This window comes from Grosmannia clavigera (genome assembly GCF_000143105.1).
Source record: "Grosmannia clavigera kw1407 unplaced genomic scaffold GCSC_113, whole genome shotgun sequence".
NCBI classification, from domain to species: domain Eukaryota; kingdom Fungi; phylum Ascomycota; class Sordariomycetes; order Ophiostomatales; family Ophiostomataceae; genus Leptographium; species Leptographium clavigerum.
Window position 1 is genome coordinate 1758625 of NW_014040831.1, and position 14366 is coordinate 1772990.

The following is a 14366-nucleotide window of genomic DNA, read 5'->3' on the forward strand; positions in this document are numbered from 1 at the left end:
GATTTGCTGCTTTACCTTTCCTATCGCTTTAGAAAAGCAGGCGTGTTATTGTGTTATGAGTGGTCTATTCTCCCTCACGTGTCTGAGCCCCATCCATTCGCCGAAACACCCACCAGCAACAGAGGAACTGTGAGCCGCCGGACCAGTCGGTGTCCTGGCCGTCTGCGCGGCCCTCGTCGGCCACCACGAGCGACCGAGCGGCCATAGCAAGCACAAACGCCCGGGCGATTGTCTCTGTGTGGCCGTCACGGAGCGGTACCATGACGAGGGCACGACCGGCCAGACTGCTAGCTAGTTGCTCATCGATGGCGCTGGCGAGCAGCTCAGCGTGGCCGTCGTCGTAGAGCGCGTCGGCTGCGAGGACAAGCGAGAACGGCTGCTTCCGGTGCGCTGTGCCCAACAGCAGCAGCGGATCGGCCTCTTCGGGACAGTCAGCAGCGCGACGGCCTCCCCACTGCAGCACGGCAGCGCGGGCACGGCCGCCATGTCGCTCGACCACGGCCGTGTTGCGCGCCACGTTGGCCGCCAGGTTGGGCACGATGGCCGCCAGGTCCGTGAGCACGACGTCGGCACGCCACAGCGCCGCAGCCGCGAGTCCAAGCAGGCCAGTGCCGGCGCCGAGCTCGAGAACGTGGGGAGCTGGACCGCCTCCCAGTCCCAGGTGACAGAGCTCTCGGGTGGCTGCCAGCTGCGGCAGCATGCACGCCATCACGTAGGCCGTGCCCCAGGTCTTGAAGCCGAGCGAGTCGCCCACGATAGCGGGCTCGCAGAGGATGAGATCGATGGCTTCCTTGTCCCTGTCATCACTGCCAGCACTGTCAGTACTGCCAGCAGTCCCCCCTGTCACCCGCCACCGTCGCGTGATCTCGCCCATGGCCGTGCGGCCGCACCGCTCAGCAATCTGCCGGCTCGCCGTCGCCCACAGCGTCTCCCGCGCCTCCTCGTCCACCAGCCAGGCCAGGTCGCTCATCACGATGCTGCCGAGATAGCGCGCTACCGCGCTGGCGCTGCGCCGCGCCCGCAATGCCGCTGCTGCCGACGCTGCCTCGATCTCGTCCGCCGGCGTCGTCCAGTCCCAGACGCGGCCGTCAGGGCCGTCAGGGCCGTCAGGGTCGCTGCCGGCCCTGCACGTCGACACGTCCAGCCGGGCGAGACAGGCGCGGATCGCCTCCAACGACGGCCGCTCCCGCATCGGAGGAAACAACTCCGGGGGCGTCAGGCCGTGCATGGCCGTCGGCTGATCGATTGCAAGGGCAGAAAGAAGGGAAGAAGAAAAGAAAAAGCCCGAAAATCGGAATCGACAAAAGAGCAGCAATCGTCAGGCTGATCGGTCGTGTCTAGCTGCGGTTACCGCGCAGAGGCAGCCCAGACTAAACGCATTGCCGCTTCGAAAGACTCGCACATCTGGTATATCGGGCGTCTGCAAAAAAAAAAAAAAAAAAAAAAAGGAAGCCCGAAAATGAAGCCTAAATTAGATAGCCCAGAACATCTCTTCCGTGAGCAAGTGGGCCCCACTGGAACCGACGAGGCAGGAGCAGCCCGAAAAGATAAGCTACCAGACGTCGAACCTTTTGGCAGCACGGCGTCACACAATCCTATACCTGCCTTCCCATTTTCACAGCTCGGGAGGAGCCATCTCTGACGAAGCCATGGACTCTGTCGCTGGACGACATCTTGCGCCAGCAGACCAGGTCACCTTCCGGAAGACGGGTCCGTCTAGGATGCAACCCACCAATCGATACTTCAATTGAGAGCAACGTTGTCGTCGTTGTGTCTTGCCCATCAATGGCAACTCAGGCACCGCTTCTCTTGCATACTCGGTCATGTGATGACTAAGCAGCCACGCCAGCCACGCTGCCGTATCCACAGCCCCAGCCACTATGACGTTGAGGGGGGCCTCCTGCAGCCAACCAGGACTGCCAGAACTGGCAAAGCTGGCAAAGCTGGCCGGAAGCCTCTACGAGCCCGAATAGCTGAGGAGTGGCCACTTCGCAGCCCGTCCTCGCCGGCCGATCCACTACGTCAAGCGCCGTTTTCCTCTCTTTCAATCCTCCTTTTTGCTTCTCTTTTCAATTTCTTCTCCCACTTCACCTTCTGCTCAAGATTTCTGGCCTCCCATTCTTGCAAAGCAACCGCACAACACCACAACAGAACCTCCCCCAAGCCGACATCATGACCCTCTACTTCTCCTTAGTGTTTGCCCTGCTCATGGCAGAGATGGGCCTCTTCCTGGTGCTCATCACCCCACTGCCGTTCGCTGCCAAGCGAAAGATGTACAGGTACGAGTCACCTTCAGCCTCTCCCTATGCCCACTCGAGCTAATCCAACCCGTCGCAGATTTCTCTCTGAAAATCCCGTCGTCGCCAAAATACAGTATGGCATGAAGATCGCCTTCATCTTCATCCTGATCCTGTTCGTCGACAGCGCCAACCGTGTCTATCGCGTCCAGGTCGAGCTGTCCACCCTGGCCGAGAACGGCAACGGGTAAGTTGGACTCTTGTTTTTCATGTGTGCCATTTCGCTTCTTTCGTCCTGACAGTCCTCTCCCCCCAGTGCTGCGATCATGGGCCGTGAGCGCCTCGAGGTCCAGGCCCGCAAGTTCTACAGCCAGCGCAACATGTACCTCTGCGGTTTCACCCTCTTCCTGTCGCTGATCCTCAACCGCACCTACACCTTGGTCATCGAGGTGCTGCGCCTAGAGGAGAAGATCAAGACCTTTGAGGGCCCCGCCGCCAAGCATAGCGCTAAGCTGGCTGCTGCTGGGGATGGCGAGGTCGCCAAGCTGCGCAAGGAGCTGGACAGCAAGGATATCGACCTGAAGACGCTCAAGAAGCAGGCCGAGGCTCTGCAGCGCGAGTACAACGAGCTGAGCGACAAGTACGCTGCCACCCAGGGCTCCGCCGGCCCGAAAAAGACCAAATGAACGGGGATGTCAAGAGCGGCAACGTAGCCAGCTGGTCAGCTTCCTAGCCGGCTTTGTAGCTAGCCAGCAACCGGTCGACCCGACGCGACAGCAACGGGACAAAAGGAGACATGTGAGGTGGTTGAAAGCCATGAGGAGGCGGATGTTGGTTGTATTTGGCAATGTGCGTCAGATCTCAGGCCCTCAGGCAGCGAACGGAAAAGGAAATGAGAAACAACGACCAGTTGCCGTCATTCTCACGTTTTAGGTACATCATAGGTACAATAAACGGAAATAGCAACTGCGCGGTGTATCATGCTCGTTTGACACGTTGGGACCGACGGGGAGGAGCGCTGTCCACCCGCTCTGGATCAGCGGCAGACGAGCGTTTCCTCTTGCTCACCGGTTCCGCCGGACGTTCTGTTGTTTCGGCCTCTTTCGTCTGTCGTCTCCTGGCCCCACCCGTATTGTTGTTGCCCTCAGTCAGCAGCACGTAAGCCACCTTTTCCACGTCTGCTGCGCTGCCATTGCGGGCCAGCCGTTTCTGCAGCGCTGCGGCGCGGCTGCTCAAGTCTTCGTACTCGCGGTCGTTGTACTTGCTGGGCGGTGCCAGCGCAGGCCCGCCGCACAGCCACGCATATGCTGCGTCGGCGAAGAAGACGACGTGCTGTGGGTCGTGCACAGCCAGCAGCAGAGACGCGGTGGCTGGGCCAATGCCGCGGAGGCGACAGAGGGCGCGGAAAGCCAGAGAGGAAGACGTTGTCCTATCGTCTCCGCCTTTCGGGGGCCGGTAGACGTCCAGGGCTTCGCGCACGGCGTCGCGCACGGCGGCCTCGTCGTTGGACGAGACTAGCTTCATGAGGTTCGGACGGAACTTGCCGTGGCGACTGCACGAGCTGTCAGGCTTCCATCTTTCGTGGCGCAGCTGTCTCTCCTGGCCGCGAACTCACAGCTTCCAAGCCACGAGCTGCTTGACGTCATCGAGCGTCATCAGCTGAGCCCCTTCATCGAGGCCGAAGCGAGCCGGCGCTACTTGATAGCGGAACGCATCGAGCTCGGCCAATGTCTGCTGTCCAGTCTTGGCTGAGGAGACGGGATGATGGTCAGAGATACGCGGGCAGCAGCAGCAGCGACAGCTCTCTGGCGCTCTCACCTCCTTTGGCATCCGAGACGGCCTGCAGCACGGCCGGATAGCGAGCCAGCAGCTGCTCAAACTCGTCAATGGAAATGTTGTCGGGCGACGGAATAGCAGACACGTTCATGGCATCAAGCGTAGCAGTTGCACTGCTTCTGGAAAAAGTAGGAAGGCGCGGTCGCGATGCACTGAGTCGAGTTAGCTAAGCAGCACTGTGCAAGTTGTACAGTATGTTTTAGGTGGAAGCACCCCACTAGAGAATGGAACACATGCAAAACGGGGGAGCCTAGTTTTTTGGAGGGTTTTTCTGCCACTTGGTGGCATTTTATTCAGACGATTCCCACGGCAGAAAAACTCACCTATTTCTCATTTCTCCTCCCACCGCCAGCAAACGCCTCTCAGCCTTGAGATACGAACAATCTCGTCCTTGCCTCTTCTTCCTTCTTCGACAAAACCGCAAAATGGGTGGCGGCAACGTAAGTAGCCCTTGTGTCTGCGTGTGGGGAGTAGAAGAACAAAAGGCGGGACGAGGGGAAGAGACTGACATGCAGCAGGGTGCCAAGGCAGCGCAGAAGCGCGAGCGCAACGCAAAGAACAGTGGCGCGACGGCCAAGTCACAACTCAAGCTGAACGAGAAGGCGCTGAACATTCAGTGCGAGGTCTGCAAGGCCACCTTCCTCAGCACGACCCGGGAGAATGCGTGAGCAGGCCATTTCTTAGTCTTTCCCCCCAGTGTCTCTGATGACGGCTGTGGCCCATTTGCTGACCTTTCAGTCTCACCGACCACTCCTCCAACAAGCACAACAAAACGCTAGCCGAATGCTTCCCAAAGTATCAGAAATAAGGCCCCGGTAGTAGGGACGAGGGACCGAAGGCCGGAGCTTGTCGGAAAGAGTTAGTGGAGGGCAGTTGCAGTGGAGATATAGGCGTTAGCATCTTTGACAGCTGGCATGTGGAAGCGTAAACATTATGTGAAACGAGTCTCTTTACGTTTTGGTCGTTATCTTCTTTCGGCTATTGGCTATTGCTTGGGCCTCTGCTTTGTGTTAGTGGGCTGGGACGGCTACGGCTGCACCAACAGCAGACGACGTCTCGCCTGGCCGGACGGCCTCCCCATCCCCCTTCTTCCTCTGCTGCTGCCGCTCCTCTGCCCGGATGTCTGCGAGAATGTCCGGGAACCAGCGCTCGCCGACGTCGGGGTGGCTCTTGACGCGGTTGCGGAGCGTGGCCTCGCCGAGCGTCTTGGCCGCGCCGCCGGTACGGAAGGTGAACTCGACGTCGTCCAGACGGCCTCCGTTGGCGGCGGCGGCAGCTGCCAGCACGGCGCGCCGCTGGTCCTTGACGGGCTCTGGCACGGCGCCGATGCCGACACGCTCCAGCTCCTCAAACGCCGTGTCCAGCCGGACGCCCTGGAAGAACGGAATGGAGAAGCGGGCACCGGCGCCGGCTGGCGGCGACACCACCCGGTGTGTTGTCGACACGCAGACGCCCTGGGTCAGGGCCTCGATCCCCTGTCCGATCACGACGACGAGCGTGCCGTCGATTGGCGGCGCGTCCACCCACTGGCCGTGCGTGTTCTGTGCCTGCAGCCCGTGGTGCGCGCTCGCTTGCAGCAGAAAGGTCGTGTACATGCTGTCCTTGTGGGGGCCGACGCCCTGGCTGCTGCCGTCGCCATTGCCGACCCCCAGCTCTGCCTCGTCCGGGTATTTGACCACCTTGAGCTTGTGCTGGCGGCGGGCCGGATCCGGGTCAAAATACCGGTCAAAGGCCGTGGCCGGCAGGCCAATGGCTTCGGCCATGAGCGCGGTGAAGTCGAGCGACATGGCGCCCATGCGGTCGAGAAATTCAGAGAAGGCCGGTCGGAAGTCCGGCAGGACGGCGGCGGACGGCCACTGGTTGGGTGCCAGCAGGTGCTCGTAGCGCGGCGCGTCCGGCACCGGCTCGGCGTGCTCCGTCGACAGGTCGATCTGCTCCCGGTGGTCAGCCGCACCAGCCGTAATCTCTGCCGAGAGCCGGGAGTAGCCCAGGAACGACGGGGCATTTTTCATCTCGATCTTGAGTCTGGAGTGTGGGTGTTAGTGGGGGAGACGTGGTGTGATGAGCCAGAGAGCTGAAGAGAGGGCAGAACAGAGAGGAAGAAAGCAACATAAGGGAAAACCTATTACTTCTCCTCCTCGGGAATGTCAAAGAATGCTCGGCCTTGCTCTATTACCCGTCGAAAGAGCTCGTCCGGGATGCCGACATTCTTAATGTAGAAGAAGCCGACCTCGATGAGGGCGTCGCGCAGCTCTGCCAGAAAGGCCGGCTTGGTGTCCGGATTGCGCGATCGGCTCAGGTCGAGAATGGGGATTGACGTAAATGACATGTTGTCTTGTCGCGCAGAATGTCTCTTTCTTCTGTACTTGCTCTTGTATTTAAACCAACGTTCTGCTAACACTCAAATACACAGAACGCACCTGCCAAATCGGCTGGTCACGAGATTTTGGTTGTTCCTAACTAAAATACGCCCCTCCTGTAAGATAAACTCCGTAGAATGGCGCAATCGCCACCTGCAGCTCAGCCCCGCGCAATTCGGCCATGGCGACATCGACAGACGAAGCCTGGTCTACGAGTTCCGGCTCACGTCCGTCCGGCCGGCACCAGCTGCGGCAGTGCTGACAGAAGGCCTGACACCTGCCAGAAGAGCTCTTCAATCGACGCCGACGTCGTTGGCGCAGCGTCAAAGATGTCGCGCAGCTTCTGCGGCGCAATCACGGCTGCATGCGAGTCTTGTTCTTCGTCTTCGTCGTCCTCGTCTTCGTCGTCTTCATCCTCGTCTCCGTCTTTGGTTGCCTCGTCGTCAGACTCGTCCTCGACTGCGCCGTCGACGTCCGCCATCTCGTTGTCCTCCCCGTCGCCGTCTGCAAGCTGCAGCTGTTTTTCAACTGCAGTCACTGCCACAGTCATCGGCAGGTTCAGATCCGAAAGCGGCCGTCCCAGAGCGGCTGTGTCGGCTGCGTCCACCACCGACCAGATCTGCGCCGTCGCGTCGATGGCCAGGAAGCCCGACAGGCCCACGGCCGGCAGCAGCGACACCACCAGGTGCGGCAGGTCCTCGACCAGCAGCGGCTGGGCGTGCTCTGGCGAGAACACCATCAGCCGCGAAGCCGCCTGCCGGGCCGAGGATGCGCGAGGCACGGCGACCGCAAACGTCTGCGACTGGCGCCCAACCACGAGCTGCGTCAATGCTGAGTAAGCAGATGACTCAGCAACCGTCTTGTTCTTTTTCTCCTCTGTCTCGTCTCCGACCTGGCTCTCGCTCTCGACACCTAGCAGCCGCACGCCATACCGCAGCTCATCGGCCACGACATCGTATACCCGCAGGTCCTCGGACAGCAGCACCAGCGTGGCCCCGAGGCTCTCGACGCCGCGCACATCGCCACGAAACATTCCCTGCAGCGAGGCGCGCACAGCTCCCGACTCGGCGTCGATGGTGTACAGCACGGCCTCATCGGGGGCGCCAAAGGCGACAAACACGGTCGAACCGTCGTCGGAGAAGGTGAGGGCGCCGCTGCGCCGCGCCTTGGTCTTGGGCTCGCGGGCGATGAGCCCGTCACGACCGACAACGCTCTGGCTGCCGCCTTCGCCCAGCGGCAGCACTACCTCCTGCGTGCAGTGCCAGCTGACCAGCGCCCGACCCTTGTCATCCTTGGCGGCCAGGCCGTCGTGCACGCGCTGCCGCAAGCCCCAGAACCGAACCACGGCGTCGTCGCCCAGCGTGGCAAATCGGTTCGCCCGCCCGCTGTCAGCTGCGACGCCCAGGATCGGCTCGACTTGCGTCGTGCGGTGCGCCTCGTCCACGCGCGACACCAGCTCATAGGCCGGAGCCTCTCCGCTGCTGCCGCCATCCACGCTCGCCCAAAACTTGAGGTGGATCTCGCGCCGCTCCCGCGCCCAGTCGTCCTGCAGTGACGGCTCGCCGGCGATGCCGCTGATGTCGCGCGGTGGCGGCTGCCATTCGTCCACGGACACGAGCCACTTGCCGTCGAGCGACGTGCACAGCTGCGTGATCGTCGGCTCCGTCACCGGGTGGCCGCGCAGCGTCAGATTGGAGTCAGTCGGGTTCGTCCGGGCCAGCGGCTGCTTGGCCACACTCTGGAAGGCCCCAATGTCAAACGTCTGCAGCAGCGAGGCCGATGGAACCTCGCCCACCATCGTGTTCTTCTGGCCGTTGCCCACGCGCAGCAGAATCCGCGATGCATCTGTCGGGCTGATCACCGCTGGCACCGGATGCGTGATGGTCTCGATCGGCTGCCAGGCCCGACGCACGCTTGCGTCCTTGCGCGGCGCCGACGCAAACGCCAGCGATTGCAGTCCCGACACGTAGCACGTCGGTTTCATCTCGGCCGTCGACACCACCATCATCGAGTTGTCGTCCAGGTGGATGGCGTACGATGATCCGCGTGGCGATACCACAATGTTCTCGATGCTGGCCGCCAAATGCGGCAGGAACGACAGCCGGCCCGTATCGGTCTGCCACAGCACGAGCACCGTTTCTGCTCCGCCCGAGATAAAGTAGTTTCCTGCAGCACCTGTCAGCCATCGGGCCAGAAACCAAGGTCGGCTTTCTGCCTACCGTCTCGCGACCACTTCACTGCATACACCGACCGCGAGTGCCAGTGGTATTTGCGCGGGTGGATGCCCGCCACGGCCTTCTTCCGGGCGCCCTCTGCTGCGGCGTTTTGTAGCCGGAAGAGCACGTCGGCGTACACGTAAATGGCACCCCGCACACAGCCCAGCACGAGGTCGAGTACAGGACCGCGCTTCTTCGTCGTCGTCCGGAGGTCTAGGCAGGACACCTCGTCGACCGCGTCGACGGAGAAGAACTGGTAGGTCAGCTCGGCCACGGCTACGGGCATGCGGCCCTCGGCCAGCTGCAACTCGCCGACGAAGACGGTCTGGCCGCTGGCGCCGACCACGATCCGCCCGTGGTTGACCGTGCGCAGGTGCTCGATGGCCGTGGCTCCGTTGTGCGAGAACAGCGTGCGGCCGGGCAACGTGGCCAGCGCTGCAGTGTCGTAGGCCGTCACATGCCATGCACCACGCGAGCCCTCTGAGAGGAAGAGTACCTCTTTCGGCTGATGGGCCACGTGGACGAGCTCGACGGCCAGGCCGACCAGCTTGGGTGCCGGCTCCTGCTGCCGGCTCAGCCGCTCCACCGCGCCCGACAACCAGTTGACCAAGAAGATGGATCCGTCCGCACAGCCGACCCAGACGATCTCCTCGGCCAGCGGCGACAGCACGGCCCCAACAATGTGGCCGGCGCGCTCGGCTGCGCCGTCCGGCTGCGGCAGCTTGATGCGACGCTCTAGGAGGGAGTCGGCAGTCGAGTACACCTGAATCGACGATCTGTATGCGAGAATGAGGCGTCTGCCACGTGTCAGCGCTCGACCGTCCTCAGCACATGAAGAAAACCGTCAGACAAACCCTTCGTCGGCCGTAAAAATTGGGTCGATGTCGGACATGCAGCCGCCCATGGGCTCCGACAGCTTCCACAACGTCGGCCGACTGCTCTGTCGGACCACAACCGGCTCGGTCGTCTCTCCGGCCTGCTTCACCACAATCGCACCCTTGTTCTTCTCGTCCTGCGGCTTTCTCTTTTTGGACCGGCCTGCGTCCTCGATCTTCTCTCGCTTCCGCTTCTTCTGGGCATCCGCGGCCGCCGATGCCGCCTTTCTTGATGCCATATCTGCGATTTGGCTCTTCGACTCCCTGTATGGTCGATTTGTCGTGTCGTGTAGTTGAAAGCTCGCCGTGCTGGCTTCTCTCTATGCCGTCACTCGAGTCGATTGTGCAAGTTCTCTGCAGAAATCTCTATACAGAACAGCGCCCCAGTTAACGGCCGCCAAAAAAAAAGTCGATAAGCAGAAATTGTCTACGATAAGAAACTAGTTCCGGCCTAACGTTATCCCGTCCCGCCAAACTTTTTTGACCGCCAGCCGTACTCCGTAGATGCACGCGAATTTCCTCATCCTCCTTTGCCACGGAACGTCGTCTACGAGCAACACACACCTGACCAGCTGTTAGACCCAACAAAACCGAGAAAATGATTATCCCCATCCGGTGCTTCTCCTGCGGCAAGGTCAGTTCTCCCTTCGCCTCCTGTCCTGCTCGCAGACAGGCCTTTTCGATTTCTTCCAGTGCAAAGTTCTGACGCGACAATAGGTGGTCGGCGATCTCTGGGAGCGCTACCTCAAACTTCTAGACGACAACGTTCCCGATGGGTAAGAATATCACCGCGAACCGCTCCTAGCCACATTAGTCGATGCGTCAGGGCTGACATACGTCTCTAGCGACGCCATGGATCAGTTGGGCTGCAAGCGGTACTGCTGTCGGCGTATGATCATGACACACGTGGACTTGATTGAGAAGCTCCTCAAGTATGTACACATCCCCCACGAGCTGTGGAGACCTCCCATATGCCGGGCGTCTATCTCACCTTGCTTCCCCTACTGCCTCATAGTTAGTGGCCCTCTCTAATGTTCGCTTTAGGTACACTCCGGACGGCCGTAGCGAGAAGAAGATTGCTCTTGCCAACCAGTGAACCCGTCACCCGCTCTCTAGCCTGATGCTTTCCCCCTTTCGGCACTTCGATCTTGCTTCTCACTCCCTCTACGACCGCTCAGCTCGCACGACCCTTCGCCCGATGCGAATGCCGACTTTGCGGTCACGAACGATACTCAGATTTCTCCCAAAGACTGTATTTATGGTTGTTCGGATTATTGCTTGTTCTTGCTTTGTCTAGCATGGGTTCAATGGGTGGCGTTTGTTGCGACTAGATTGAGAGGTGTGAATGGTTACAAATGGACTTCTAGCTCCGAGAACAGCGCTGCTGGTGTCACCTATCTGTCTGCCTCGGCGCTTGCAGTGGATATACACAGCGTTCAGGACCTGCGAGGAAGACGGAAGAACATGCATGGGCCTGGGAAAACAACAGCCAACGGACTCATTCCATCCATGCTGCTACTGTACACAAAAAATGACGGTTCATCGCTTAGCCAAAGACGCAATGGCACCAGAAGCACAGACTTTGCCGCTGGCTAGACATTCTACGTAATGCGATATCATGTCAGGGTTTGTGTCACTGCAGCTAGATTCAAATCGGCCTTGGGTCGCATATATAGGCCCTGGACCTTGGGCAAAGTGTCGGTCTGCAGATGGGCCGCTGATCTACATCTCAGGCAGACTCGTCGAACACTCGGTGGCTCAGCCGGACTGACGCTGCACATGGATGCAATGGCCGAAGCATACTCCGTGCAAAGAGTGGAACTGCTGTGCTGTCTCGCCACACCGCAAAGTAGCGATGGTGCTCCGAGGATGGTCCATCCGACAAAGCCTTGCTGTTCTGTGCACCCCTCGATTAGGAAATTCAGTCCGTTGCCTGCATCGAGGTCCGCTTTTTCACCTGTTTACCCTCTAGGCGCGTCTGTTAGCCGGATAACATGCGTCCAAGTGGGTTTCTCCTACATAATAGTACCACGCAAAGACCAACGGCAACCCTCTAGATGGCTGTGTTCTCGTGTCACCAATGCCCCCTTTCTGTCTAGGTTTCTTGCTCGAGCAGGTTAGTATCATACGACTTGTTGTACTACCTCAACAAATGTAGAGGATGGGCAGAAGCGCCGTCAGGTAATGTGACCGTCGGTGACTGCGGAGGGGAAACGAGGGCTGTGAGCTCTGTAATAGTATGGACAGAGAGTACAAATCTGGTTTTTACACAACATGCACGGTACTTTGGACTGGAGACAGTGTTTACTCGATATCTGATTCCGGCCTTCACCCATCACGAGAGTATGGATCATGCAAGAGGCTCCTTCCAGTAGCCAAGACGTAACAAGGTACGGAGTGATCCGTACACAGCTCACACACTCTGTTAAAGCAAAAGGTGGGGAAGGCTTCTGCCGTGGGCGGATGGATACCAAAATGAGGGTAAGATATATAGTATAAAGAGACAGGCAGTCACAGTGGGTCTGACCAGTTTTCCGGGCGCCTAACCAGCGACTGGATGGGAGAACAGGTGCTCTCCAATCTGAAGTTCTTAGACAAGAGTCGCGGGGATGGACCCGAAAGCCACTCCGCGTGCTTTCTTTGCTCTTTTCCTTTTCCTTTCTTTTTCTGGAATTTTCTCTCGTTTTTATCCTTTTCTTTTTGCGTCCATTCCAGCGCTTTCTACCCCAAGCCTAAAGGAGCAAAAAGAGACGATAGCAGGCAAAGAGCCAACCAATGTCTATGTAGCGCGCCAATTTTTCCGTCTATATCACTTGCCAAAGATGGGAAGAATGCCATCGGCAATGCAACGTAAGCTTCGGCTGGCCCACCGACACTTCTCACAGGCGCCAGAGTCTATCTTGTCTACTGCAGGCGGCAGCAGCAAGGGACGACTACACCAGACACGTCTGAGGTGTTGTGCGGGAATATTGTGGCTCTTGTTGTGTTGGCATGTGGTTCAATCAATCAAGATGCCGAATGGACTAATAGCGCGCTGCTTCGTTCGTGTTACGCGCCAGATGATCGGCCGTCCGCCTGCCGTCGTCTCGTTTTCTCGACGGAAAAGAGCGATTTCCAGCCTTCCTCGCCATTTAGCTCCCCTTGATGGTTTATCTCATCCGTTGTTTCCCAACCGGTCCACGCTGGTTGTAAGATACTGGTCAAGGTGCAGTGACGAAAAGCCGATCTCCCCATTACTCTTCGCCGTGCTGTGGCTCTTAGTTTTCGAGACAGCTGTAACGGTGTGCTCACACGAAGAAGGCTACTATGTAGCTTTTTATCCTATCCCAGATCGTCAGGATGAGCAGGCAAGCTGAAGGGTGCGAGCAAAGCTGGCCGGAAGACAGTAAGCAGTGCACGGAGTATTGTTCGGCTAATCCTATACTTTCCCAACGGCCCGTGGGAGAACATATAACCTGCAGTCGCAATTGCTACGGCTGTTCCACCGAAAGAAGACGCACCAAATACGAGTGTCGTAATCTCCAATTTCCACTTGGGAAAGAGCAGTAACAGAACGTAATACATATTAGGCAAGGACGGAAGAAAGCACGGCGGCTGGACCTTGCTGGCTGGAGCAAATTGTCTGAGACACCAGAGCTGCCTCAATAGGAAACTACGAGCGGGTTGGGCCGTTACTACCCACACAGCGACCCCAGCGCACCTCCCTATCTTCCAATGGCACAAAACGCCAGTTGCAAAATCCAGACATTTTTATTCATTTCTCACAAAGTGAATGCCATCGCGACAAAAGAATCATGCCGGGGGCTGCGTCTCCCCCCGCCCGCTGGTCCGTGTTCTTCCGTCACCCCTCTTCACGACAAGCTGCCCAGATGGGGTTGGCTGGTCGGTCGCCCACCACCCCTCGAATCCATCCTGATCCAACGTGAAGCCGACCAGGACAGAAAGACAGAGACAATGCTACCGGGTTGGCAGAGGAGAGTGCCGGGGGCCAGACGTGCGATGCATCCTTCTGCCGCTCCCACCGGGACGCAGGAGCAGGTCCTGCGTCAATCAACTGCCTGGCTTAAGCGCCGGCCCCTGGTCGCTCGTCATGCAGCTCCATCAGGCCAATCCAGCCCAGTCTCGCTTCTTACTGGTCAGAACAAAGCAAAGACGCGCAGCTGCACATCTGAATGGTGCGCATGTCTGGACAGCGGCAGGCCCTCCACTCCCCCCATTCCCTCTCCAATGACCTTTCCTCTCCTTAGTCTCTCTGCATCCCTCCCCCTCCATCTTCGCATGTCCATATCCGTGTCTTCACTCGTTGATGGACACAACGTCAAGGGAGCCTAACTCCTCCTCTCTGCCTCGACATCTCTGCTTGCGGCTCTACTACTTCTCCCTCGATCTTCACTCTTTGCGTCCTGATTTCTGCCGGCTGTCTTCTGTGCGGTCGTGACTTCTTGTCATCTCGTCATCTCGCCCGTGTCCGTCTTGATTTCGCTCCGTCCCCACGACAAGGCTGCAGACTTACTTGGCGCATTAACGCCCTGCTTGCCTTCTGTTTTTCTCTTTCTCACGCGCTCTGGCTGCTTTCTCTCGCTCTCTCCACACACACATCCGCACACCCTGGTTCCCACTCGGATGCAGACAGACCCTCGTCCTTTTGCTTTCCCTCCTCTAGCAACCCTGTCTGCTCTCGCGTGTTCGTCCATTCCTCGGCTGGTAATCCGTCCTGCAGCTGCCAGGAGTTCCCACCGGCACCACTACCAACACGACCAGCAGACAGAAAAGGCGTGGAAGAACCGCTCCCATCGCTGCGCAAAGGCCCGGGGGATCAAGAAAAATCGACGCATCATCAAC

At 58.9% G+C, this 14366-nt stretch overlaps 7 protein-coding genes across 7 annotated transcripts; 3 read left to right on the forward strand and 4 right to left on the reverse strand.

Moving 5' to 3' along the window:
* Positions 1 to 64: 64 nt before the first annotated feature.
* Positions 65 to 1228, reverse strand: CMQ_4173 (glucose-inducible sam-dependent methyltransferase; the record flags this gene model as incomplete). Its single annotated transcript, XM_014320111.1, has 1 exon — positions 65 to 1228. One exon carries the CDS (start codon positions 1226 to 1228, stop codon positions 65 to 67), a length of 1164 nt encoding a protein of 387 aa, XP_014175586.1.
* Positions 1229 to 2172: 944 nt separating this feature from the next.
* CMQ_3674 (bap31 domain protein) lies at positions 2173 to 2923 on the forward strand (the record flags this gene model as incomplete). The annotated part of the gene is made up of 3 exons (XM_014319612.1): positions 2173 to 2279; positions 2338 to 2484; positions 2554 to 2923. The coding sequence occupies 3 exons, from the start codon at positions 2173 to 2175 to the stop codon at positions 2921 to 2923; spliced, it is 624 nt and encodes a 207-aa protein (XP_014175087.1).
* A 292-nt stretch (positions 2924 to 3215) lies between these two features.
* Positions 3216 to 4164, reverse strand: CMQ_4096 (uncharacterized protein; the record flags this gene model as incomplete). Its single annotated transcript, XM_014320034.1, has 3 exons — positions 3216 to 3789; positions 3853 to 3985; positions 4056 to 4164. The coding sequence occupies 3 exons, from the start codon at positions 4162 to 4164 to the stop codon at positions 3216 to 3218; spliced, it is 816 nt and encodes a 271-aa protein (XP_014175509.1).
* Positions 4165 to 4498: 334 nt separating this feature from the next.
* Positions 4499 to 4741, forward strand: CMQ_3810 (uncharacterized protein; the record flags this gene model as incomplete). The annotated part of the gene is made up of 1 exon (XM_014319748.1): positions 4499 to 4741. The coding sequence occupies one exon, from the start codon at positions 4499 to 4501 to the stop codon at positions 4739 to 4741; it is 243 nt and encodes an 80-aa protein (XP_014175223.1).
* A 342-nt stretch (positions 4742 to 5083) lies between these two features.
* Positions 5084 to 6402, reverse strand: CMQ_3447 (2og-Fe oxygenase family protein; the record flags this gene model as incomplete). The annotated part of the gene is made up of 2 exons (XM_014319385.1): positions 5084 to 6098; positions 6203 to 6402. 2 exons carry the CDS (start codon positions 6400 to 6402, stop codon positions 5084 to 5086), a joined length of 1215 nt encoding a protein of 404 aa, XP_014174860.1.
* A 254-nt stretch (positions 6403 to 6656) lies between these two features.
* On the reverse strand, positions 6657 to 9763 carry CMQ_3634 (WD domain containing protein; the record flags this gene model as incomplete). Its single annotated transcript, XM_014319572.1, has 3 exons — positions 6657 to 8599; positions 8653 to 9425; positions 9504 to 9763. The coding sequence occupies 3 exons, from the start codon at positions 9761 to 9763 to the stop codon at positions 6657 to 6659; spliced, it is 2976 nt and encodes a 991-aa protein (XP_014175047.1).
* Positions 9764 to 10122: 359 nt separating this feature from the next.
* CMQ_3942 (DNA-directed RNA polymerases n subunit superfamily) lies at positions 10123 to 10620 on the forward strand (the record flags this gene model as incomplete). Its single annotated transcript, XM_014319880.1, has 4 exons — positions 10123 to 10158; positions 10242 to 10300; positions 10370 to 10456; positions 10569 to 10620. The coding sequence occupies 4 exons, from the start codon at positions 10123 to 10125 to the stop codon at positions 10618 to 10620; spliced, it is 234 nt and encodes a 77-aa protein (XP_014175355.1).
* Between the last annotated feature and the right edge of the window lie 3746 nt (positions 10621 to 14366).